Source organism: Vulpes vulpes, chromosome 9, assembly GCF_048418805.1.
Source record: "Vulpes vulpes isolate BD-2025 chromosome 9, VulVul3, whole genome shotgun sequence".
In the NCBI taxonomy this organism is placed as follows: Eukaryota; Metazoa; Chordata; class Mammalia; order Carnivora; family Canidae; genus Vulpes; species Vulpes vulpes.
Window position 1 is genome coordinate 32,845,308 of NC_132788.1, and position 25,572 is coordinate 32,870,879.

Consider the following 25,572-nt stretch of genomic DNA (forward strand, 5'->3'; position numbering starts at 1 on the left):
ATTTTTACATCTCTAAATTTGTATATGTACACTTACCCATTCAGTAGTTCTTAGCCAAGAGCTGTATCAGAATCTCAAAAAACTATTTCCAAATCTCTATGTACACGTTATTGGACTTACTCCGTTGAAAGCTTCACGGGACAGTTTTGGCTTGCAGATTCTTTTAAAGTTCCCTAGTTAACTGTGATTCACCAGCACAATTCTAGCTGAGAACTACTTCAGTACACAACCATGTCAGTCTCCTCTTTCACCTATGTGGCCAATTCTCCCTATCGCTTGAGGATTCCGCCAAAAACAGAAATGAGTCATTTATCAAACCTGCATTCAATTTCCATGACTAGAGGTTATAACAAGGACCAGTAAACTCAAAAATGTAACTTCCTTCCATTATTTACACACTCCTTACTTCCCATCAAGACATTCTAGATTTGCAAGCAGAGTTTAGAGTTTTGTCTAAGTGGCAATTGCTGCCAAATACGATACTGTATCAGTTGATTATTTGTTCTTTCCTCTTCTAGGACACTTTTTAAATAAATAGTTTTATTTACTCATTCATGAGAGACCGAGAGAGAGAGAGAGAGAGAGAGAGAGAGAGAGAGAGAGGCAGAGACACAGGCAGAGGGAAAAGCAGGCTCCACTCGAGTAGCCTGATGTGGGACTCGATCCTGGGACCACGGGATCATGCCCTGAGCTCAAGGCACATGCTCAATCGCTGAGCCGCCCAGGTGACCCTCTTCTTGCCCACATAATCAACCATCTGTTCACTGCCAATCTGATTTCCTCAGAGTCCTCCTAGACTTCATCTCTAGACAAGTATAGGGAACCAGTGAGTGTGTTGTAAAGTAAGAATTATTATCCCTGCAAATTGAAGACACCTTGCCTAAACATAAAACCGAAGAAAGACCAACACAATAAAAATAAAAAAAAAAAAACTCTTCTAGTTATTTCCCCTCATTTGACGATTTTCCAAATTGCTCGGCATATTTCTGACTTCTTTCTCCTTTTCCCCTCTTTTGTCCCTCTTAAGTCAAGGCTGATAAAAGATAAACTCCGACCCTGTTAATAAATCGCTTTTTGATCAAATAGGAACTTCTCAACGGCAGCAAGATTTGATACTGTAAAACACATTTGTTTTGTGTTTTAAGACAAAGCGTGTTTCCAACGCAGATTTTGCTTTCCTTTGTTTGACACTAAATAATAAAACAAACTGGGTCAGAAAAAATTTCTGAAAATAAAGTTTCAGAACACATTCTGTGTTCTCATAAATATTTGCCATAAATACATAAAAGAAAGCTGCATTCTCTAATGCTTCTTCAGAGGTATCATTCTTTAGGGGCAACTGAGTGGCTCAGTCCATTGAGCATCTGACTCTTGGTCTAAACTCACGTGATGATCAGAGTCATAAGATCCAGCCCTGAGCCAGGCTCAGCACAAAGTCTACTTCAGATTCTCACCCTCTTTCTTTCCCTCTGCCCCCACACCACCCCCTGCTTGCACATGCTCGCTCACTTCCTCTAAAATAAATAAAATCTCACGGCTGAGTAATATTCCATTGCGTACATATACCACGGATTACTCAGCAATTAGAAACAAAAAATACCCACCATCTGCTTCAACATGGATGGAACTGGAGGGTATTATGCTGAGTGAAGTAAGTCAATCAGAGAAGGACAAACATTATATGGTCTCATTCATTTGGGGAATATAACAAAGTGAAAGGGAATAAAGGGGAAAGGACAGAAAACGAGTGGAAATATCAGTGAGGGCGACAGAACATGAGAGACTCCTAACTCTGGGAACCAAACAAGGGGTGGTGGAAAGGGAGGTGGGTGGGGGGTTGGGGTGACTGGGTGACGGGCACCAAGGGGGAGGGCACTTGACGGGACAAGCACTGAGTGCTGTTCTATACGTTGGCAAACTGAACTCCAACTAAAAAAAATTAAAAAAAAAAAAGATAAAATAAATAAACAAACCCCGGAATGTGAGCTGAAAAGAAGAAAGAAAGAAAGAAAGAAAGAAAGAAAGAAAGAAAGAAAGAAAGAAAGATTAAAAAAAAAGGAAGGAAGGAGGGAGGGAGGGAGGAAGGAAGGAAGGAAGGAAGGAAGGAAGGAAGGAAGGAAGGAAGGAGTATTATGGTGAGCCTGGGTGGCTCAGTGGGTCAAGCATCTCCCTCTGGTTATGGTCATGATCCCACTCCTGACATCAAGCCCCGTGCATCAGGCTACCTGGCTCAGTGGGAAGGCCTCTTCTTCCCCTACCTCTGCCTTTCCTCCCTACTCATGTTTGCTCTCTCTCATGCTCTCTTTCTCTCAAATAAATAAAATCTTCAAAAATAAAAAGTATTGTTATTTAAAGCAAAAGCTTAGACAATTATTTCAAAATATTTTCATTCAGGAAATGCTTCAGCTTCCAAATATGAAAAATCGACCCTATCTATGGCACGCAACAGTGTTTCTGCAAGGGCAGCCACTGAAGGTAATGCACGTCAAAGAAAGCACAGGGAGACTGGCGAGTGTGGTCATCGCCAGCTCCCCATAGACACCTACCACCCCACTGAGGAACTACACAGGCTGAGCAGGAGCTACTCTCCGGAATGGGAGACCTCACTGTAGCACATGGCTGGCAGAGTGGCTACCAGCACAATTAGATGCCCCCTGTAGGATGTCATGACCTGATCCCCTTGCTCTCATCTTCTGAACCTTAGGGCCTAGAGCGCCCATGGCCTATTACAACTTGCAGCTTTCTCCTCCCATTTACACTCACCCAAGCTACTCCTCTGAGTCACGGTCTCCTACTTATCCCCAGAAGCATTCATCTCCTAAGCCCCCGCACAGCATTCAGCCTCCATCATCACCACTCTCCCCTCTATGCCTTCAATCCTTTCTGGGCTCTGAGAGCACCATCTACACCCAGGCACTAATGGGATGATTTTCTTTCTGGGATGGAAGGGTGGCTAGCGGACAGAAAGTTGCCTTTCTATATGCATTACTTTTCTCTTTCCCTCCCCTGCCTTGCTTTTGGAGTTGTTTCCATGATGACAGGACCTGATGTACAAAATTCCGTGTCCATCTGTTCATATATATGTACATATACATATATATAAAAAAACCTTTTGAAGCTATAAATATGTGTATATATATATATATATATATATTTACAACGTCAAATACTTTGTCAAAAAAAAAGTTGATCTGTACCTTGTTTTTGGCCTCTTTATCTGCTTTGTGTAAAAACAGCTTCTCGGCCATTGTGAGGTTTTCCACTAAGGTCGCATAATGGAGAGCGGTGTTGCCCTCGTTGTCCATAATATTTGGATCAGCACCATGTTCCAGCATAACAGTTGCACATTCCTCTTCTTGGCACTCTATAGCCTGTAAGCATTACACCAAGAAACAGAATGTAAATTCCGGGAATTTGAAGGAAACATGCCACAAGTTTCACCAATGAGTTATGTTTAAAGGCAAAAGTCTTGTCACAAAAGTCAATTTTTAAGATGAATGTTAAGTATTAACATAGCATTGGAAACATTTGATTGATTTTTAATATGTAGTTACAGCACATTCCTCCTTCTCTTATACATGATTCAGGGTTAATACCTAAAATGGAACATTAGGATATCTATTGGTTTTTTTCCTAGGTAGAAAAACCTCATAGAATGAGCCTGTGTTACACATTTCAGTGATCCGAGTTTCTGAAAAGTACTGGTTAATCTCGAAACCCTAGGTAAAAGAAAAAAAAAACGTTCATTCCAAGTACTTCAATCCAATCCTATTCAGGCATACATAGCTGTGACCACGCACCTGCATTAGAGCTGTCCTGTTTTCTTCATCACAGAGGTTGACCTCGCATTTCCGGTCTACCAGGAGTTTCACCATATCTGCATGGCCATTGGCACAGGCCAAATGGAGAGCAGACCTATGAAAGTGAAAGGAATTGTCAGGAAATTACACTGTACTATTTCCAAACACGAAATTAATTCATATAATTGTAAATTTTAAGGAGCCATGTTTTTCTCATGACTCCAAAACAAAGAATTATTATTCGTTTAAAGAAAGTACAATATTTATTAGTGATTATTCACCACTCTATTAAAAGAGCAGCCTATCTGTTTAGGAAGAGCATGACCTCAGGAGGCAGCTCAAGCGGAGTATGATTCCTATTTGCACTCTGTCACATAATTGCTACCTCTTATAATTATCGCAATTTCCTCATCCACAAAATGAGCATAAAAATAGTCATCTCGGGTCACCTGTCTGGCTCACTCTGAAGAGCATGGGACTCGATCTCGGGAGCCAGGGGTTCGAGCCCCCTGTTGGTTATAGAGGTTACCAAACAATAGTAATAATAAATAAAATAAAAGGTAGTTATCTCACAAGACCTCTTATCGTGATCCGTAAATGAGGATCCATGCAAAGTGTTTAGAATACTAGTTCCTAGCACAAGTATTATTATAACTATTACTACAACTTACAAAGACCCACTACAATTAGGTAAAATGATCCAATTATGCCTACTTTGCAGCCACGTTTAAGGATGAGCAAGAATACTCTATTTCAATGATTCTAAGATGCTCATTTTTGTCACCTTTTAATATGCCTGACATTGGAATCCAATTTCTAATTCAACGTGTCTTAAAACTATAGCTGGCATGATTTTTAAAAATTTCTTCTTGGTACATAAATAGTGGGGCATCATGCAATCTACGGTGCCTTAAATGAAATAATGACATATACAACAGGTCTGTTGCACTTCTAGTCATATGCTTGGAATTACACTTCAAGAACTAAAGTAATTTTCAGTAGTTGAAAGCATTAACGGTAAAAGAGACTAAAATAACAAAAGAATATTTTTAAGTAATTCTTACGTCGGTTTTCAAGGAAGTTTAAGCCAAAAGAAACTCAGGATTCAAATAAACAGGGACAGCTCATTATATTTTTCGGTGGGGGGGGGGGGGGCGCGGCGGTGGGGAAGCTCATTTTATTAAGCATTTTAATTAATAGAAAATGTTTAGATTCATAGAAATCAAGTATTTCCAATTACCAATATTAGTATTTAATATTATTGAAACGTCAAAAGGGCAGGTAAAGGTAATCTTTTACAATTTCCGATCTTCAGAAATGTTCTCCTTTGACAGGAAGTTCCAAGGAAAAGCTTCATGTGAGATTAAGTCCTAATACTTCCATTTAAAATTTCTCACCTTAGGGGCACCCGGGTGGCTCAGTTGATTGAGTGTCCAACTTTTGGTTTTGGCTCAGGATGATCTCAAGGTCGTAAGATGGAGCCCCACATTAGGCTCCATGCTCAGGGTGGAGTTTGCTTGGGTTCCCCTCTCCCATGACCCTCTCTCTCCTTTTAAAATAAATACATCTTTTAACATTTACAAAATAAAATAAAATTTCTCATCTTAGGATTGCCTGGCTGGCTCAGTCAGTGGAGCATGTGTCCTTAAACGTCGAGCCCCACGTTGGGTAGAGAGATTACTTAAAAATGAAAGCATTAAAACCTAAATGCATAAGATTTCTCATCTTGCTCATACAGGACAACATTTAGCCTTTTTAAGATTGAAAAGATCCTGAGTAGACTATGTCTGCTACATATCCTGTGTTCAGGTTCTGTTTGGGAAATAAATGGACTAAAGAATAAATACATTTGGAGAGTTCAATAGTATTTTTTTATCTATTAATATATATACTATATTTAATATATCTACTTAAAGATATGTTAGATTTTTTATCTATTAATATATATACTATATTTAATTTATCTATTTAAAGAGATATTAGATTTATCTATTTCTTTGAGAGAGAATGCATTAGTGTGGTGAAGGGCAGACGGAGAGGGAGACAATCTCAAGCAGCCTCCCCATTGAACATGGAACCCGACAGGGGGCTCAACCCCACAATCCTAAGATCATGACCAGAGCCAAAATCAAGAGTCTGATGCTCAACAAACAGCCACCAAGACACCAGGAAAGTTCAGTACTTTTAAAGAAAACTTTTGTAAAGTAAACTAATACTTTTGAAATAGCAATAAAAATTTATATTTGCTACTTTTTTTTCAGAAGAGGGAAACAAAAATTCTATAAGCTATCGCAGTATCATTTGTATTTTTTATTTTCATAAGGATTTAACTAAAACAAAATTATTGTTAATCATTTACTTATTACACGTTATAAAGCCGCACATAACAAAATCATACGTATATATTTAATGTATGCATAATAAAATCTACAATACAGATAAAAATATTCTCCTTACTTCTGAAGAGGCTAAATAAAGGTTGTCAGAAAATACCAATCCTCGCCCATCAAATTTTTTTAAATAGAAAGAGGGGCACCTGGGTGACTCAGTCAGTTAGGCATCTGCCTTTGGCTCAAGTCATGAACCTCAGGGGTCCTGGGATCGAGTCCTACGTCATCAGGCTCCCTGCTCCACGGGGTTTCTGCTTGTCCCCCTGCCCCTCCCTGCTGCTTGTGTGCCTGATTTCTCCCTCTCAAATAAATCAGTGAAACCTCTTAAAAGTAAATAAATAGAAATTCTTTTTGTCTCTACAACAAGATTCATATTCTTGCTGTTCTCCTGGATTACTTCATTGATAATAAACCTTTGTTGGAATTTTTATATACCTTTTCCTGTAGAAATCAGAGACTTCTTTTTTAAGAAACAAGAAAACTAGTTTTATATTTTGCACATCTTTTTGGCTAACACAAAACCATTGTCTGTCTGCTTATGTGTTTGTATCATCAAACCAATTGTTTCCCCTCGTTTAATGATCCACTAAAGTACAGCTTTGCATGTTAATGTGTATCAATTATCTTTGCCACATTCAGTGGTCCCACAGTAGTCCAGCCTATGGATACACTGCTTATAATTTATACAGGCCATTAGATGAGTTCTTAATACATTGCTATTGTAAATAGTGCTGAGAAAAGCATATTGTATATTGTTTATCTTTAATTATTTACTAAAGATATTTTACATCAATAAAATTCATGGGTAAAAGGAATACATATTTTTCAATTGGGACTTAACCACCGAACTATCCGAAAAGTCAAAAACAACTTTAACCAGGAGTATAAGTACCATCATTCTTTATCTTCACAAAGCTTGCAGATGGAAAATGGGATTTTATTCCTTTTTTATTTTGGATTTTTTTTTATTTATTTGACAGAGAGAGAGAGCACCAGCAGAGGGGAGGGGCCGAGGGAAAAGCAGACTCCCCACTGACTAGGGAGCCTCACCAGGGGCTGCATCCCAGGACCCAGAGATCATAACCCTGAGAGGAAGTCGGAAGCAGCCAACTGACTGAGCCACCCAGAGCTCCCCTATTTCATTCCTTTAATACCTTCCCTGTAAAACAAAGACTTTTTTTTTTATCTGATACACATATGTGGTAAATATTTTGCAAGGAAATTCTTTTATTATATTAATATTATTTTCTGATATACAGAGAGTTTTAATTTTTTATGTGGCTGAATCAACCTCCAGAACTCTTGCATGCATTTATTTATTTATTTATTTATTTATTTATTTATTTATTTATTTATAAGATTTTCTTTATTTGTGAGAGACACAGGGGGAGAGAGGGAGGCAGAGACACAGGCAGAGGGAGAAGCAGGTTCCATGTAGGGAGCCCAATGTGGGACTCGATCCTGGGTTCTCCAGGATCAGGCCCTGGGCTGAAGGCGGCGCTATACCCCTGAGCCACCTGGGCTGCCCAAACTCTTGCTTTTAAAGTCATTCTTAGAATGGTCTTTGTCAACATAAAAAAATGGGCACAGAAGCATTCGTGTTTTCTTCTTTTGTACTGTATTCTGAAGATTTAACATTTTTAATCTGTATCCCATCTGGAACTTATTTTTATGAGATGAAATTCTAGCTAGTTTTCTCCAAATAGCAGATATGTCATCAACATTATGAATGATTCACCTTTTCCTTCTAATATGAAATGTCACCAGCATCAAGGTATAAAGTCTTAACATACACTTAGGTGTTTGGCATTTTCTTACGTGTTCCATTCATTTATCCGTCTTTCAGCTGTTAGTCAACGAATAATTTGCGGAAATTTAAGGTACAATTTAATAACTAGAAGGAATTCTATAAAAAAAATTTTTTTAAGTTTTTATTCTAGTTCCAGTTTGTTAACATACAGCATTGTATTAGGTGCAGGTGTACAATATAGTGAGTGATTGCAAAATTTTTCTTAATTTTATCACAATGAAAAACACAGAGACCGCACATATAAGCTCAAAATTTCTAAAACCGCAACGTTTCTATTGCGTTGTGGAATACTGATAAACACGGGAAGAGTACACATTTTCAGAAAAATGAGGCTTCCTATTCACAGACAGACAGAACCATCTTCCCAATTCCAAATCTCCTTCCAAGGTCCCTCAGTAAATGACATAGGTACAAACTCTACACAGAAGTCAGATACTGCCCTGTATCCAAAGTAATTCTGGGATTTCCTTCTCTCAGCATGCACTCTTTAATAACACTGGCACAAGATGTCCATTAAAAATAAAATACCATATATACTTAATTTCATTTCTGTTTTTCTTTTAAGATTTTATTTATTCATGAGAGACAGAGAGAGAGGCAGAGACATAGGCAGAGGGACATACAGGCTCCCTGCTAGGAACCCGACTGGGGCTCCCAGGACCCAGGATCACGACCTGAACCAAAGGCACATGCTCACCCACTCAGCCACCCAGGCGTCCCCTTAACTTCGTTTCTACTACTATTGAAAGTCCATTAAATCACGTCAAAACTGTCTGTAAAGTGCTCCCTACGGAGAATTATGAACGGGTCCAAAGGCAGCTAAAGACATTTTGTTGCTCAGTGGGCCGGAGTAGACCCCAGGTAAGGTTCCACCACCTAGTGCTGCGGGGCCACCAGAAGATGGCCAAGGGCCCGGGCGGTCGCCCAGGCTCAGCTCTCCAGACTCAGGCCAGCAAGGTGAGCGCCTCTCCCCGTCCGCCCTGCCTCCTCCCCGCTGCTGCAAAGTCCCTATCACCTGTTCATCTGGTCTCTATCATTCAAGTCATTTATCCCCAGCAACAGAATCTGCTGCACTTTCGCTGCGTTGCCCCCGCTGGCAGCTTTGTGGATCTTTCTGAGACCTCTGTCTGGGATGTGGTACCCAGGGCCCGGCGGGCGAGTTTGGTCCATTCAGACGCCGGAGCCGGCCCTCCGCGGGCTGATCTTGAAGCCCAAGGGCAGCTCGCCCCTCTTACCCCCGAAGCTAAACACTGTCTTCATCGCAAAGCTTTCCGGCTTCACAGACACAGGTTTTCGCCGCCTCTAGGGCTCAACACTTAGTGCTGGAGATAAGCCAAGCCGGCCTCGCGGCAACCTCCCAGCAACCAAGAGCCGGGGTTCAAAATCTCTCTCTGCAGAACAAATGTAACCCAGCAATGCAGCTAAACACAAATGCGCCTGTGCACCTCAGAAACTGGCGTCACTCGCCTGCTCACAAGGAGCCCATGGCCAAGAGTGCCCAAAGCGCATGTCCCAGGAGGCCCAAGCCTCTCAAATCTCCGCGATCCCCTTGACCTGGGCTGGCTTCCCCTCAAACGTTGCCGGGACGGCTGAGCATTACGGGACATTTGCAAAAGACTCTGGGGTGTGGAAAAGTAGTCTTCCGGGCCCCTGAGTGGCTCAGTGGTTGAGCATCTGCTTTCCATCAAGTCCTGATCCTGGATTTTGGGATCCAGTCCCACACGAGACTCCCCGCAGGGAGCCTGCTTCTCCCTCTTCCTGAGTTTCTCATGAATAAATAAATGAAATCTTAAGAAAAAAATAAAAGTAGTATTTATATACGACTAGGGCTAGAGTATATGAAAGCATGTTCCCCCAGAATACTTCCCTAACAAATGCTCTCCCTCAGTTTATTCCTCTTCCACATCCCTAGGGACTCCTGTCAGTCTCCATGGAATGGAGCAGATGCAGCCAACAGAAAACTGTTCTCATGGGCAGACTTGGCAATGGGTATCATCAAGTGCAAGCTCACAAGGGGAGAACAATTCATATTCCCTAGATGAAATGAAAACGCATTTCTGCATGCCTCATAATCCTCCGATTTGGCCCAGCCTTACGTTTATATTTTCTTTGTTTTTATTTTTTGCTGTTATTCCCCAATTTAATCTTTAATCAATCCAAGATTTAGTTTGCAGTGTGGTACAACATTTAAGATTTTTTTTTTCTGAGAGAGAGAGAGAGAGAGACAGAGACAGAGAGAGAGAGAGAGAGAGAGAGAGACGGAGGAATATGAGCTGAAATCAACAAACACAAAAAATAAAAATAAACAGAGGCTTAACCAACCGAGCCACACACAGGCGCCCAACACTTAAGAACTGTTTAAAAAAATAGTTATTTGCTTCTGCTAAACAATCCATCTTTTCTCAGCTAGCTTAAAATGCCACTTTATCATACATTCTGTTATGTTTTTCTGTTTCTGGGTTTTACACTGGATTCAACTGACCTTGTATCAGTACTCTAGCATTTTAACTTCTTTATACATACGTTTTAGTATCCAATACAGGTCCATAGTTCCCCTTCTTAATCTTCTCTTTCAATATTCTCTTGGCAATATTTACCGCTACGTTACTTGAGATGAATTTTTAATCACTATGCTAAATTTAAAGAATTCATGGAGAGATATGCTGACATTTTTCACTATACCTGTAAGTTAATACTCTTCTTATTAAGTTAAACTTTTGCCTTCAGAAATTGTTACCACTCTTGACCAAATACTAAGATTCACTCACACACAAAAAAACTTTACCTTTTAGCGTTGTCAACTGCATTTACATTTGCTCCTTCTTTCACTAAAAATGCCACCATGTCCTCTTTGTTGTTATTTACAGCAACTAAAAGCGGTGTGAGGCCATCCTGTAAAAGTGCAAACATAATTTGTAATTTACAAAATTACGTATTTGGATTCATATCCAAATATGAATCGTAAAAATTCTAAACCATCCTGTAACTTAAACATGTAACATAGAAAGTAAATAAAATTAGCCCCATCGTTCTCAACCCTCCATGGTTTCACCAGCTGCTCCTTCTTTTTAAAATACTGCTTTCTCAGGGAGTGTGGGTGCCTCAGTTGGTCAAGCATCTGCCTTCAGCTCATGAGCTCAGGTCATGATCCCAGGGTCTTAGGATGGAGTCCCACTTTGGGTTCCCTCTACAGCAAGGAGTCAGCTTCTCCCTCTCCCTCTACCCCTCCTCTCCACTCGTGCTCGCTCTCCTGCTCGCTCGCTCACTGTCTCTCTCAAAAACATAAAATCTTAAAAAACGTAAAATAAAAATTATAAAATAGACCTCCTCTTCCTTTTCAAGAGACTACCTGCAGTCATTCCACAAACTCGGTTTAAACATTACCTGGCTCCAAGGATCTTTGCTTCCCTCACAATATATATCACGGTATACTCTAGTTATTTTATTGCACACCATCTAAACCAAAAGCTTCTAGAGGGGAGGATTATTTTTTATCTCTGTATCTCAACTCTCTAAAACATAGTAGTAAATATTTAAAGTATTGTTATTGATTTTAATGGATATCTCTGGAGCAGTGTTTCTTCAATTATAGTCCAAAGAACACATAATTTGCAAGAGATACTGTGCCCAAAAGAAAGATTCAATGATCATCTATGTTTGTGAAATATTACAAAACTGCACTATATATCTTGCACAAATGAACTCCATTTACATTTGCTTATCCCCATTTGACAATTCCTTTTTTTGTAGCAAACATTAATACTTGAGAAATAAGAGTTCCCAGGGAGAAGAAATGTGTGGGAAATATCAGAAAGGGAGACAGAACATAAAGACTCCTAACTCTGGGAAACGAACTAGGGGTGATGGAAGGGGAGGAGGGCGGGGAGTGGGGGTGAATGGGTGACGGGCACTGAGGGGGGCACTTGACGGGATGAGCACTGGGTGTTATTCTGTATGTTGGTAAACTGAACACCAATAAAAAATAAATTTATTATTTAAAAAAAAAAAGAGTTCCCAGGGATATAGTTTGAAGAACTCTCCAATAAAAAGTTAAGGGTTTTCTCCAGGTTGTACAAACTTGCTTGATTCTCTTCTATCAACGGTATGGGGATCCCAGATGTCAACATAAAACACTCCTGCTCCAAATGAGTCACTGAGGAGATGGACTCTGAATGAAAAGAGCTAGGTTTCAGGGTAGCTGGTTGCGTAGCCAGTGAGTGACTCTTGGTTTTATCTCAGGTGTGATCTCAGGGTCGTGGGATCCAGCCCCACATTGGATTCTGGGCTCCCCTGGCACTCAGCACCAAGTCTGTTTAAGACACTCTCTCTCTCCCTCTCCCTCTCCACCTCCCCCTCCCCCACAAGCCTGTGCATATGTGTGTGCTGTCTCTCTAAAACACATAAATAACTCTTTTAAACTAAAAAGAAGGGGATCCCTGGGTGGCGCAGCAGTTTGGCGCCTGCCTTTGGCCCAGGGCGCGATCCTGGAGACCGGGGATCGAATCCCGCATCAGGCTCCCGGTGCATGGAGCCTGCTTCTCCCTCCGCCTGTGTCTCTGCCTCTCTCTCTCTCTCTGTGACTATCATAAAAAAAAAAAAAAAAAAAAAAAAAAAAAAAAAAAAAAAACTAAAAAGAAAAATAAATAAAAATAAAAGAAACAAGCTTCAAATGAACTTTGACCGCTTAATACTAAATAATCTTTGGTTAAGGAGGACACACAATGAGATGAGCACTCGGTGTTATCCTTTATGTGGGCCAATTGAACTCCAATAAAAAAATTTTTTTTTAAATTAAAAAAATAAGAACAATAAAATATTAAAAATAAGTAACTACATAAATAGTACTTGGACTTTCCCCTATTATAGCATGATAAAGTTTTATCTTAACAGTTAGAAAGCTCAGTATGAGATTTTTTTTTCATTTTACCCGTTTATTTAAATTCAATTCATTACCATATAGTGTATTATTAGTTTCAGAGGTAGTAGTCAGTGATTCCTCAGTCTTATGTAACACCCAGGACTCATTCCATCATGTGCCCTCCTTAATGTCCATCACCCAGTTATCCCATCCTCCCACTCCACCCCTCCAGTGACCTTCAGTTTGGCTCCTATGATTAAGAGTCTCTTATGCTTTGTCTCCCTCAGTCTCTCCGGTTTAAGTTTTCCTCTTCTTCCCCTATGATCCTCTGTCTTCTTTCTTATATTCCACATATCAATGAGATCATATGAGAATTGTCTTTCTCTGACTTAGGGTATTACGCTAAGTGAATTAAGTCAATATGAGATTTTATTCTCAATTATACTGATTCTGGGAACCTGACGCACATCTACTTCTAAAAAAAAAACCTGTTTGTATTCTAGTTTCTACTATCATTGCTATTTATGATTACTTTATAATTTAGACAAAGTGTAAATCAGAAATAAAAATGTCATCACTTATCAATAAAAATTCTAATACTAGATGAGCACTGGGTGTTTACATGTTGGGAAACTGAGTCTAAGTAAAAAATATTATTCAAAAATTCTAATACAGCTTTATACGGATTATTTTTAGTATAATATAAGCTACTAAATTAATTGCATATTTAGGGAATAATACCAAGGAGAAAGATAATATTGTCTGAAATATGCATAATCTATCCAAGTAGAACCAGGATTAACCTCATATGGCTTGCAGATATTCCAAAAGGAACATGATTACCGTACATATAAAGAAAAAATGTTTGTGAAAAAACCGACTTTCAATTCCTAACTTAGAAAATTCATCCCGAGGCACTTGGGTGACTCAGAGGTTGAACATCATTATCCCAGGGTCCTGGGATCGAGCCCACATCAGGATCCCCATAAGAGTCTGCTTCCCCCGTGCCTAGCTCTCTGCCTCTCTCTCTCTCTCTGGGTCTCTCATGATTACTGAATAAAGTAATGAAAAAAAATTAGGAGACAAAGAAACTGAAAATTCAATCTGAATCCTAAGAAATTAACAGAAGATACAAAAAATATATTATCAATTAACAGGGATTGTCTTGAAAATCTTGAAATCTTTATCAACATATACCATAAAACAGTAATTGTAAACTCAGTGCTTATGGAGGCAAAGCAGGTGACACGAGTCAGTGAAGAACCTAGTTGGGGACACAAGCAAACTGGAGACACATGCCTCATATAAAGGGACAGCCTCTGCACAGCATACCAAACAGCAACATGGGCTCAAGGTACCAGAAGTCATCTATAAGAAAAGCTCAAAATCCAGAATTCTACATGCGTGTCATAATTTTAAATCTTAGCTCAACTGACAGTGGAAACTAAATATATCCGGGGGCTACGATTAGTCTATAGCCTACTTGTGTTTTTGTATTTGCTGTGACTGTTTCTAATGGCTGTGCATAAAACAAATACTTGAACATCAAACCTTTCCTAAAGCATCAGGATCATGTTTTACCAACAAATTAGGCCCCACCTTCTAATGAAAATTGCTGTGAAGACTCATAACACCTACTGTCAGAATTTTCCAATGCTTGTTTCAACTACAATCTATTTGTATTTACTTCCCTCAGATTGCTAACCGAACAGGCAATGAGTTCAGAGGAATGCTGAAGCAAAGTTATTAAAACAATTACCATCTGTATTGTCACTAACTACATGCTGAATGTTTAACACTACTGCCCTGATTATGCCAGGGCCCTATGAATTTGAAAGACATCCTAAGAGAGTCTATCGCACAGCTTCAACTAAAAAGGAAGGTTCATGGATTTCTACTGCTGCTATTGGGAAAACCCTGCTTGTAATAATCAGAATGGTAGCAAAACACGTAAAATCTTTAAAGGGTCAGACTCTACTTATTAAAAGACTACTCATAAAGACTTCCCATCTGGGTGCCAGGGAATGACTGATAGTTGGAGAAAAGGTAACTATTTTTCAGCCAACAAAGATGCCCAATAATTTTCATCTGTAATTCTCATAGACATACAGACAGATGAAAGAGTGGAAGCAAGTAGCCAGTATCAAACATCAGCGCTTGCAGAGATTTAATATTTTTACATCTCTAAATTTGTATACGTATACTTACCCATTCAGTAGTTCTTGGCCAAGAGTTGTATAAGAATCTCAAAAAACTATTTCCAAATCTCTATGTACACGTTATTGGACTTACTCCGTTGAAAGCTTCACAGGACAGTTTTGGCTTGCAGATTCTTTTAAAGTTCCCTAGTTGACTGTGATTCACCAGCACAATTCTAGCTGAGAACTAGTGCAGTACACAACCACGTCAGTCTCCTCTTTCACCTATGTGGCCAATTCTCCCTATCGCTTGAGGATTCCGCCAAAAACAGAAATGAATCATTTATCAAACCTGCATTCAATTTCCATGGCTAGAGGTTATAACAAGGACCAGTAAACTCAAAAATGTAACTTCCTTCCATTATTTACACACTCCTTACTTCCCATCAAGACATTCTAGATTTGCAAGCAGAGTTTAGAGTTTTGTCTAAGTGGCTATTGCTGCCAAATACGATACTGTATCAGTTGATTATTTCTTCTTTCCTCTTCTTGGCCACTTTTTTAATAAATAGTTTTATTTACTCATTCATGAGAGACCGAGAGAGAGAGAGAGAGAGGCAGAGACACAGGCAGAGGGAAAAGCAGGCTCCACTCGAGTAGCCTGATGTGGGACTCGATCCTGGGACCACGGGATCATGCCCTGAGCTCAAGGCACATGCTCAATCGCTGAGCCGCCCAGGTGACCCTCTTCTTGCCCACATAATCAACCATCTGTTCACTGCCAATCTGATTTCCTCAGAGTCCTCCTAGAATTCATCTCTAGACAAGTATAGGGAACCAGTGAGTGTGTTGTAAAGTAAGAATTATTATCCCTGCAAATTGAAGACACCTTGCCTAAACATAAAACCGAAGAAAGACCAACACAATAAAAATAAAAAAAAAAACTCTTCTAGTTATTTCCCCTCATTTGACGATTTTCCAAATTGCTCGGCATATTTCTGACTTCTTTCTCCTTTTCCCCTCTTTTGTCCCTCTTAAGTCAAGGCTGATAAAAGATAAACTCCGACCCTGTTAATAAATCGCTTTTTGATCAAATAGGAACTTCTCAACGGCAGCAAGATTTGATACTGTAAAACACATTTGTTTTGTGTTTTAAGACAAAGCGTGTTTCCAACGCAGATTTTGCTTTCCTCTGTTGTTTGACACTAAATAATAAAACAAACTGGGTCAGAAAAAATTTCTGAAAATAAAGTTTCAGAACACATTCTGTGTTCTCATAAATATTTGCCATAAATACATAAAAGAAAGCTGCATTCTCTAATGCTTCTTCAGAGGTATCATTCTTTAGGGGCAACTGAGTGGCTCAGTCCATTGAGCATCTGACTCTTGGTCTAAACTCACGTGATGATCAGAGTCATAAGATCCAGCCCTGAGCCAGGCTCAGCACAAAGTCTACTTCAGATTCTCACCCTCTTTCTTTCCCTCTGCCCCCACACCACCCCCTGCTTGCACATGCTCGCTCACTTCCTCTAAAATAAATAAAATCTCACGGCTGAGTAATATTCCATTGCGTACATATACCACGGATTACTCAGCAATTAGAAACAAAAAATACCCACCATCTGCTTCAACATGGATGGAACTGGAGGGTATTGTGCTGAGTGTGTAAGTCAATCAGAGAAGGACAAACATTATATGGTCTCATTCATTTGGGGAATATAACAAAGTGAAAGGGAATAAAGGGGAAAGGACAGAAAACGAGTGGAAATATCAGTGAGGGCGACAGAACATGAGAGACTCCTAACTCTGGGAACCAAACAAGGGGTGGTGGAAAGGGAGGTGGGTGGGGGGTTGGGGTGACTGGGTGACGGGCACCAAGGGGGGGGGCACTTGATGGGACAAGCACAGAGCGCTGTGCTATACGTTGGCAAACTGAACTCCAACTAAAAAAAATAAAATAAAAAACAAAAAGATAAAATAAATAAACAAACCCCGGAATGTGAGCTGAAAAGAAAGAAAGAAAGAAGAAAGAAAAAAGAAAGAAAGGAAGAAAGGAAGGAAGGAAGGAAGGAAGGAAGGAAGGAAGGAAGAAAGAAAGAAAGAAAGAAAGAAAGAAAGAAAGAAAGAAAGAAAGAAAGAAGAAAGAAAGATTAAAAAAAAAGGAAGGAAGGAGGAAGGAAGGAAGGAAGGACGGAAGGTAGGAAGGTAGGTAGGAAGGAAGGAGTATTATGGTGAGCCTGGGTGACTCAGTGGGTCAAGCATCTCCCTCTGGTTATGGTCATGATCCCACTCCTGACATCAAGCCCCGTGCATCAGGCTACCTGGCTCAGTGGGAAGGCCTCTTCTTCCCCTACCTCTGCCTTTCCTCCCTACTCATGTTTGCTCTCTCTCATGCTCTCTTTCTCTCAAATAAATAAAATCTTCAAAAATAAAAAGTATTGTTATTTAAAGCAAAAGCTTAGACAATTATTTCAAAATATTTTCATTCAGGAAATGCTTCAGCTTCCAAATATGAAAAATCGACCCTATCTATGGCACGCAACAGTGTTTCTGCAAGGGCAGCCACTGAAGGTAATGCACGTCAAAGAAAGCACAGGGAGACTGGCGAGTGTGGTCATTGCCAGCTCCCCATAGACACCTACCACCCCACTGAGGAACTACACAGGCTGAGCAGGAGCTACTCTCTGGAATGGGAGACCTCACCGTGGCACATGGCTGGCAGAGTGGCTACCAGCACAAGTAGATGCCCCCTGTAGGATGTCATGACCTGATCCCCTTGCTCTCATCTTCTGAACCTTAGGGCCTAGAGCGCCCATGGCCTATTACAACTTGCAGCTTTCTCCTCCCATTTACACTCACCCAAGCTACTCCTCTGGGTCACGGTCTCCTACTTATCCCCAGAAGCATTCATCTCCTAAGCCCCCACACAAGCATTCGGCCTCCATCATCACCACTCTCCACTCTATGCCTTCAATCCTTTCTGGGCTCTGAGAGCACCATCTACTCCCAGGCACTAATGGGAAGATTTTCTTTCTGGGGTGGAAGGGTCGCTAGCAGACAGAAAGTTGCCTTTCTATATGCATTACTTTTCTCTTCCCTCCCCCTGCCTTGCTTTTGGAGTTGTTTCCATGATGACAGGACCGGATGTATAAAATTCCGTGTCCATGTGTTCATATGTGCCTATGTACATATATATGTACGTATATATATATAAAAAACCTTTTTGAAGCTATATATATATGTATATATATTTAGAACATGAAATACTTTGTCAAAAAAAAAGTTCATCTGTACCTTGTTTTTGGCCTCTATATCTGCTTTGTGTAAAAGCAGCTTCTTTGCTATGGAGACGTTCTCTTCAGAGACCGCATAATGGAGAGCGGTGTTGCCCTCGTTGTCCGTAATATTTGGATCACCACCGTGTTTCAGCACAATAGTTGCACATTCCTCTTCTTGGCATTGTACAGCCTGTCAGCATTACACCAAGAAACAGAATGTAAGTTCTGGGAATTTAAAGGAAACATGCCACAAGTTTCACGAATGAGTTATGTTTAAATGCAACAAATGTTCATTCCAAGTACTTCAATCCAATCAATCTCAGGCAGATATAGCTGTGACCACGCACCTTCATTAGAGGTGTCCTGTTTTCATCATCACGGGGGTTGAGCTGGCATTTCCGGTCTACCAGGAGAAACACCACATCTGCATGGCCACAGGCACAGGCCAAGTGGAGAGCAGTCCTATGATTGTGAAAGGACTTGTCAGGAAATTACAGTATACCCTTTCAAAACATGCAAATTAATTCATGTAATTGTAAATGTTAAATAGTATGTTATTCTCATGACTCCAAAACAAAGATTTAGTTTTCTTTGGAAGAAAGTACAAGATTTATTAGTGATTATTCACCACTCTATTAAAAGAACAGCCTATCTGTTTAGGAAGAGCATGATATCAGGAGGCAGCTCAACCTGGGTTTGATTCCTACTTGAACTCTGTCACTTAACAGTGACCACTTAGCCTTATCGCAATTTCCACATCCACAAAATGAGCATAAAAATAGTCATCTCGGGTCACCTGTCTGGCTCACTCTGAAGAGCATGGGACTCGATCTCAGGAGCCAGGGGTTCGAGGACCCTGTTGGGTATAGAGGTTACCAAACAATAATAAATAAAATAAAAGTTATCTCACAATAATTAGTTATCTCACAAGACCTCTTGTCGTGATCCTTAAGCGAGGATCCATGCAAAGTGTTTAGAATACTAGTTCCTAGCACAAGTATTATTGTAACTATTACTACAACTTACAAAGACCCACTACAATTAGGTAAAATGATCCAATTATGCCTACTTTGCAGCTACGTTTAAGGATGAGCAAGAATACTCTATTTATTTCAATGATTCCAAGATGCTCATTTTGTCACCTTTTAATATCTCTGACATTGGAATCCAATTTCTTTTTTTTTTAAACTAATGATTTTTTTTATTTATTTTTTTTTAATTTTTACTTATTTATGATAGTCACAGACAGAGGAAGAGAGAGGCAGAGACACAGGCAGAGGGAGAAGCAGGCTCCATGCACTGGAAGCCCGACGTGGGATTCGATCCCAGGTCTCCAGGATCGCGCCCTGGGCCAAAGGCAGGTGCCAAATCGCTGCGCCACCCAGGGATCCCTGGAATCCAATTTCTAATTCAAAATGTCTTAAAACTATAACTGGAATGATTTTTAAAAATTTCTTCTTGGAGTTAAAAATAGATCTGCCATATGAGCCAGCAATTACACTGCTGGGGATTTACCTCAAAGATACAGATGCAATGAAACGCAGGGACACTTGCACCCCGATGTTTATAGCAATGTCCACAATAGCCAAACTGTGGAACGAGCCTCGGTGCCCATTAAAAGATGAATGGATAAAGAAGATGTGGTTTATGTATACAATGGAATATTGCTCAGTCATTAGCCACGAGAAATACCCACCATTTATTTGCGTAGACGTGGATGGAACTGGAGGGTATTATGCTGAGTGAAGTAAGTCAATCGGAGAAGGATAAACATTATATGGTCTCATTCATTTGGGGAATATAAAAAATAGGGAAAGGGAATAAAGGGGAAAAGAGAAAAAATGACTGGGAAATATCAGAAAGGGAGACAGAACATGAGAGACTCCTAATTCTTGGAAACGAACTATGGGGTGTGGAAGGGGATGTGGGCGGGGGGTGAGGTGACTGGGTGATGGGCATCAGGGGGGCACTTGATGTGATGAGCACTGAGTGTTATTCTGTATGGTCGCAAATTGAACACCAATAAAAAATAAATTTACATTAAAAAAAAAAAACCCCACAAGCCTTTCCTAAGGAATTCGCTTCCTCAGAGTCCCTCTTCCCCATTTGAATGTTAACATTTTCTTAAATTTCTTCTGTCAATAAAAGTACCTTTGTATCAAGAAACACACACACACACACACACACAAATTTCTTCTTGGTACATAAATAGTGGGGCATCATACAATCTACGGTGTGCCTTAAATGATATAATGACATGTACAGCAGGTCTGTTACACTTCTAGTCATATGCTTGGAATTATATTGTTGAAGAACTAAAATAATTTTTAGTTGAAAGAATTATGGGAATAGAGGACTAAAAGAACAAAATAATTTATTTAAAGTTACCCTTACTTTGATTTTCAAGGAATTTTAAGCCAAAAGAACTCAGGATTCAAAGAAATGGGAACAGCTCATTATGTTTTTTTTGGGGGGGGGGCTCATTTTAATTAATAGAAAATGTTTAGATTCATAGAAATCAAGTATTTCCAGTTACCAATATTAGTATTTAATATTATTGAAATGTCAAAGGGTTGGGAAATCTTTTACAATTTCCGATCTTCAGAAATGTTTTCCTTTGACAGGAAGTTCCAAGGAAAAGCTTCACATGAGATTAAGTCCTAACACTTCTATTTAAAATTTCTCACCTTAAAAAAAAAAAAAAAAAAAAAAAATTCTCACCTTAGGGGCACCCGGGTGGCTCAGTTGATTGAGTGTCCAACTTTTGGTTTTGGCTCAGGATGATCTCAAGGTCGTAAGATGGAGCCCCACATTAGGCTCCATGCTCAGGGTGGAGTTTGCTTGGGTTCCTCTCTCTCCCTCTGTCCCTCCCCTCTCCCATGACCCTCTCTCTCCTTTTAAAATAAATACATCTTTTAACATTTACAAAATAAAATAAAATCTCTCATCTTAGGATTGCCTGGCTGGCTCAGTCAGTAGAGCATATGTCCTTAAATATCGAGCCCCATGTTGAGTAGAGATATTACTTAAGAATCAAAGCTTTAAAAACTAAGTACATAAAATTTCTCATCTTGCTCATACAGGACAACATGAAGTCTTTTTAAGATTGAAAAGATCCTGAGTAGACTATGTCTGTTACATAACCTGTGTTCAGGTTCTGTTTGAGAAATAAATGGACTGAAAAAATACATAAATACATTTGGAGAGCTCAATAGTTTTTAAAGATTTATCTATCTCTTTGAGAAAGAGAGAATGCATGAGTGTGGTGAAGGGCAGACGGAGAGGGAGACAATCTCAAGCAGCCTCCCCATTGAACATGGAGCCCGACAGGGGGCTCAACCTGTCCTAAGATCAATCCTAAGATCCTGACCAGAGCCAAAATCAAGAGTCTGATGCTCAACAAACAGCCACCAAGGCACCAGGAGAGTTCAGTACTTTTAAAGAAAACTTTTGTAAAGTAAACTAATACTTTTGAAATAGCAATAAAAATTTATATTTGCTATTTTTAAATTTTTTTTTCAGAAGAGGGATACAACAAAAATTCTATAAGCTTTCACAATATCATTTATATTTATATTTTTCATTTTCATAAGGATTTAACTAAAACGAAATTATTGTTAATCATTTACTTATTACATGTTATAAAGCTGCACATAATAAAACCATATGTATATATTTAATGTATGCATAATAAAAGCTACAATATGGATAAAAATATTCCCCTTACTTCTGAAGAGGCTAAAAGTTGTCAGAAAATACCAATCCTCGGCCATCAAATTTTTTTTAAATAGAAAGAGGGCACCTATGTGATTCAATCAGTTAGGCATATGCCTTCGGCTCAAGTCATGGACCTGGGGTCCTGGGATCAAGCCCTACGTCATCAGGCTCCCTGTTCCACAGGGTTTCTGCTTGTCCCCCTGCCCCTCACTGCTGCTTGTATGCCTGGTCTCTCTCTCAAATGAATCAATAAAATCTCTTAAAAGTAAATAAGTAGAAACTATTTTTTGTCTACACAAGATTCATATTCTTACTGTTCTCCTGGATTACTTCATTGATAATAAATCTTTGTTGGAATTTTTATGTATCTTTCCTATAGAAATCACAGATTTAAGAAAATGAAAAATGCACTTAGAATCCAAATGTTCGAAGATAACTAATTTCATATTTTGCACATCTTTTTGGCTAACACAAAACCATTGTCTGCTTTTGTGTTTGCATCATCAAAACAATTTCTCTCTCATTTAATGATCCACTAAAGTACAGCTTTGCATGTGAATGTGTATCAATTATCTTTGCCACATTCAGTGGTCACATGGGAGTCCAGCCTATGGATACACTGCCATTTATTTATGGCCAGTAAGCGGCCATTAAGTGACTTCTTAATACACTGCTATTGTAAATAGTGCTGAGAAGAGCATATCGTATATTACTTATTTCTAATTATTTCCTAAAGATATTTTACATCAATAAACTTCATGGCTAAAGCTTATTTTTCAATGTGGTGCTTACCCACCAAACTCTCCGAAAAGTCCAAAACAACTTAAATTTTAAGCAGTAGTATAAGCAACATCATTCCTTATCTTCACAAAGCTTGAGATGGAAAATGGGATTTTATTCCTTTTACTTTATATTTTATTTCATTTATTTGAAATTAAGAACACCAGCAGAGGGAGGGGGAAAGAGAAAAAGCAGACTCCCCACTGAGCAGGGAGCCTCACCAGGGGCTAAGTCCCATGACCCAGAGATCATGACCCTGAGAGGAGGTCAGAAGAGGCCAACTGACTCAGCCATCCAGGGGCCCCTATCTCATTCCTGTAATAACTTCCCTGTAAAACGAAGATATATGTTCTCTTTCTGATAACCATATGTTGTAAATATTTTGCAAGTACATCCTCTTTTATTTTGTTAATATTACTTTCTGATACAGAGGGGTCTTTTATGTGGCTGAATCAACCTCCAGAATTTTTGCTTTTAATGAGCCCCTCGGCCGCCCGCCCCGCCTCCTCCCGCCCGCCTGCCTCAAAAGCCCTGTTACCTGTTCCTCTTGTCCCTTTCATTTGAGCCGTTTAAACCGAAATACAGTACCCGCTCCACTTTTCTTACATTCCCCGTGACCGCAGCTTTGTGGATTTTTCTAAGATCTTGACTGTCGATGTGGTACCTGGGGCCGGAATCAGTCACAGGTGGCAAGCTGGCCTTCTGAGGCCGGACTTTCAGCGGGCCCCCGCCCAACAACATTGTAAATCTCTTTTGCAGAACGAAGCCAACAGGCTTCAGTGACACAGGTTTCACCGCCTCTAGTGCGATACACTCCCGCGCCAGCAACAAGGCAAGTGCACCTCGCCTCAACGTCCCAGGGACTAAGCCCAACGACTTAGAATCTTCCTACGCAGAACCACGGTAACCTAGCAACGCTGCTAACCGCCAATGCGCCTGCGCACCTCAGAAACAGGCACTCCTGCGCATGCGCACAGAGGGCAGTGGCCAAGGGTGCCCAAAGCATATGTGCGAGGAGGCCCAAGCCTCCCAAATCTCTGCGATCCCCTGTGAGCTGGGCTGGCTTCCCTTCAGACGTTGGTGGGAAGGCTGAGCGTTTGGGGACTTTTGCAAAAGCCTCTGGGGTGTGGAAAAGTAGTCTTCCGGGCCCCTGAGTGGCTCAGTGGTTGAGCGTCTGTCTGCCTTTGGCTTCGGTCATGATCCGGGGCGTCCTGGGATCAAGTCTTGCATCGCACACCCCACAGGGAGCCTGCTTCTCCCTCTGCCTGTGTCTCCGCCTCGCTCTGTATCTCTCATTTGAAAATAAATATAATCTTGAAAAAAAATGTATCTCAAAGTAACTTCAAAGAATTGAGAAAGAATAATTCTAACTATAAGAAGTGATTAAAAATGAGACTATAAGCAGCTGATGAATTACACTAATCCCACTAAAAAACAGGCTTCAATAGTTTAGTGATTAATATCAAATATGAATCTTTTCTCCATCCTAAGATGTACCATGATAACTTCATCAAAAATTGTAATTGTGGAAAGAAGACAAGCAGAAAAGTAATTTCTAGAATGAATTTCTAGAAAGTTACTAGAAGATGCTGAAAGACTGTGTAGGAAAGTCTCCCGGCTGATTTGGCCGGGAGAACACTGTGATGCTCCGGGCTCAGAGATGCCAGGCAGGAGGATGCCGAACACCTCAACACTGAGAGGGGCTCTTTTCCTTTAGCCCCGGGGACAGCAGACCCCAAGGAGCCCCAGGAAAGAAAGCCACTGTACTCTGTAATCCACAACCTCTGCTCCCATGACCAAGAGTAACTGCTTTTTCAACCCCTTCACTCAAAAGCGGAGTTTTTTCTCAATCTTGGCATTACTGACACTTTAGGCTGGATGATTTGTTATGGGGGGCCTGTCCTGTCCATTATAGGATGTGTAACAGTGCCCCTGAGGACCCCAAGCGCTGCAAAATCACTTTTCCCCCAACACCCCCTCTTCCACAACATCTGAAAACCACTGTTCTATAGAGAAGCTCAGCAGTCACCAAGCCCTGTCCAGACACAAAGAGCTTCCAATCAGCCTTTTAACACCTCACTATCAGATACAGGCAGATAACCAAGAGTTAACAGACCTCTGACAAAATCAACACCAAGCAAACAGAAACAAAGTTCCAGAGTAAATACACATTGTGGATGAAGCAAGATTTAAAGTAAGAACAAAACCACTCTACTGAGAAGCCATCAACCAGCAGAAATAGCTTCAGGTTAACAGCACAGAATCCACCAGAGTCAGACCACAGGGGTTCAAGGCAAGCTCCACCACCTAACCAGCTGTGTAACTGGAGTCAAATCCGTGCCTTACTCTTCTAATCTTCATCCCCATTTTGAAGCGATGAAGATTAGTATGTAACTCTTAGGGTTGCTGGAAGAATTAAACACGGGATTTAGGACTTTGACAAGCACATGGAACCATAGTGAGGAATCGATAAATAAGGGATTTCTTTGGTTTGTTTTAATTATTCTTAAAAACATTTGGTACTGTATCCATGAAGTAACACTGGGATGCTACGGAAAAGGAACAGATACACTCTAGCCCACATACCGCCCACAAGAAAAATAATTGAATTAAAATTATGGCAGGAAATTCTTTAAAAATTAAATAGAGAAATAAAAATAAAAGTTGAGGATCCATCTCAGAAAGCAAAATCTGAGAAAAGAACAAAAAAATAAGGCCTACTAAACCAGAATGATCAACTTGCACCTAAAAGAACTTCCAGAAAGAGCAGAGGGAATAAAATCACTGAGGAAATAAGAACT

The 25,572-nt window shown here is 40.1% G+C and overlaps 1 protein-coding gene across 1 annotated transcript in view; it reads right to left on the reverse strand.

The window, feature by feature from the left end:
* Window positions 1-25,138, reverse strand: part of LOC140594009 (uncharacterized) — a 157,653-nt gene extending 132,515 nt beyond the window's left edge. The window contains exons 1-7 of the mRNA XM_072722110.1: window positions 25,118-25,138; window positions 23,310-23,659; window positions 18,622-18,736; window positions 18,291-18,464; window positions 10,786-10,892; window positions 3,801-3,915; window positions 3,198-3,371 (exon numbers count right to left, since the gene is read on the reverse strand). Of these exons, the coding sequence (XP_072578211.1) occupies window positions 3,198-3,371; window positions 3,801-3,915; window positions 10,786-10,892; window positions 18,291-18,464; window positions 18,622-18,736; window positions 23,310-23,659; window positions 25,118-25,138 (1,056 nt within the window). The remainder of the gene's footprint in view (window positions 1-3,197; window positions 3,372-3,800; window positions 3,916-10,785; window positions 10,893-18,290; window positions 18,465-18,621; window positions 18,737-23,309; window positions 23,660-25,117) is intronic.
* Between the last annotated feature and the right edge of the window lie 434 nt (window positions 25,139-25,572).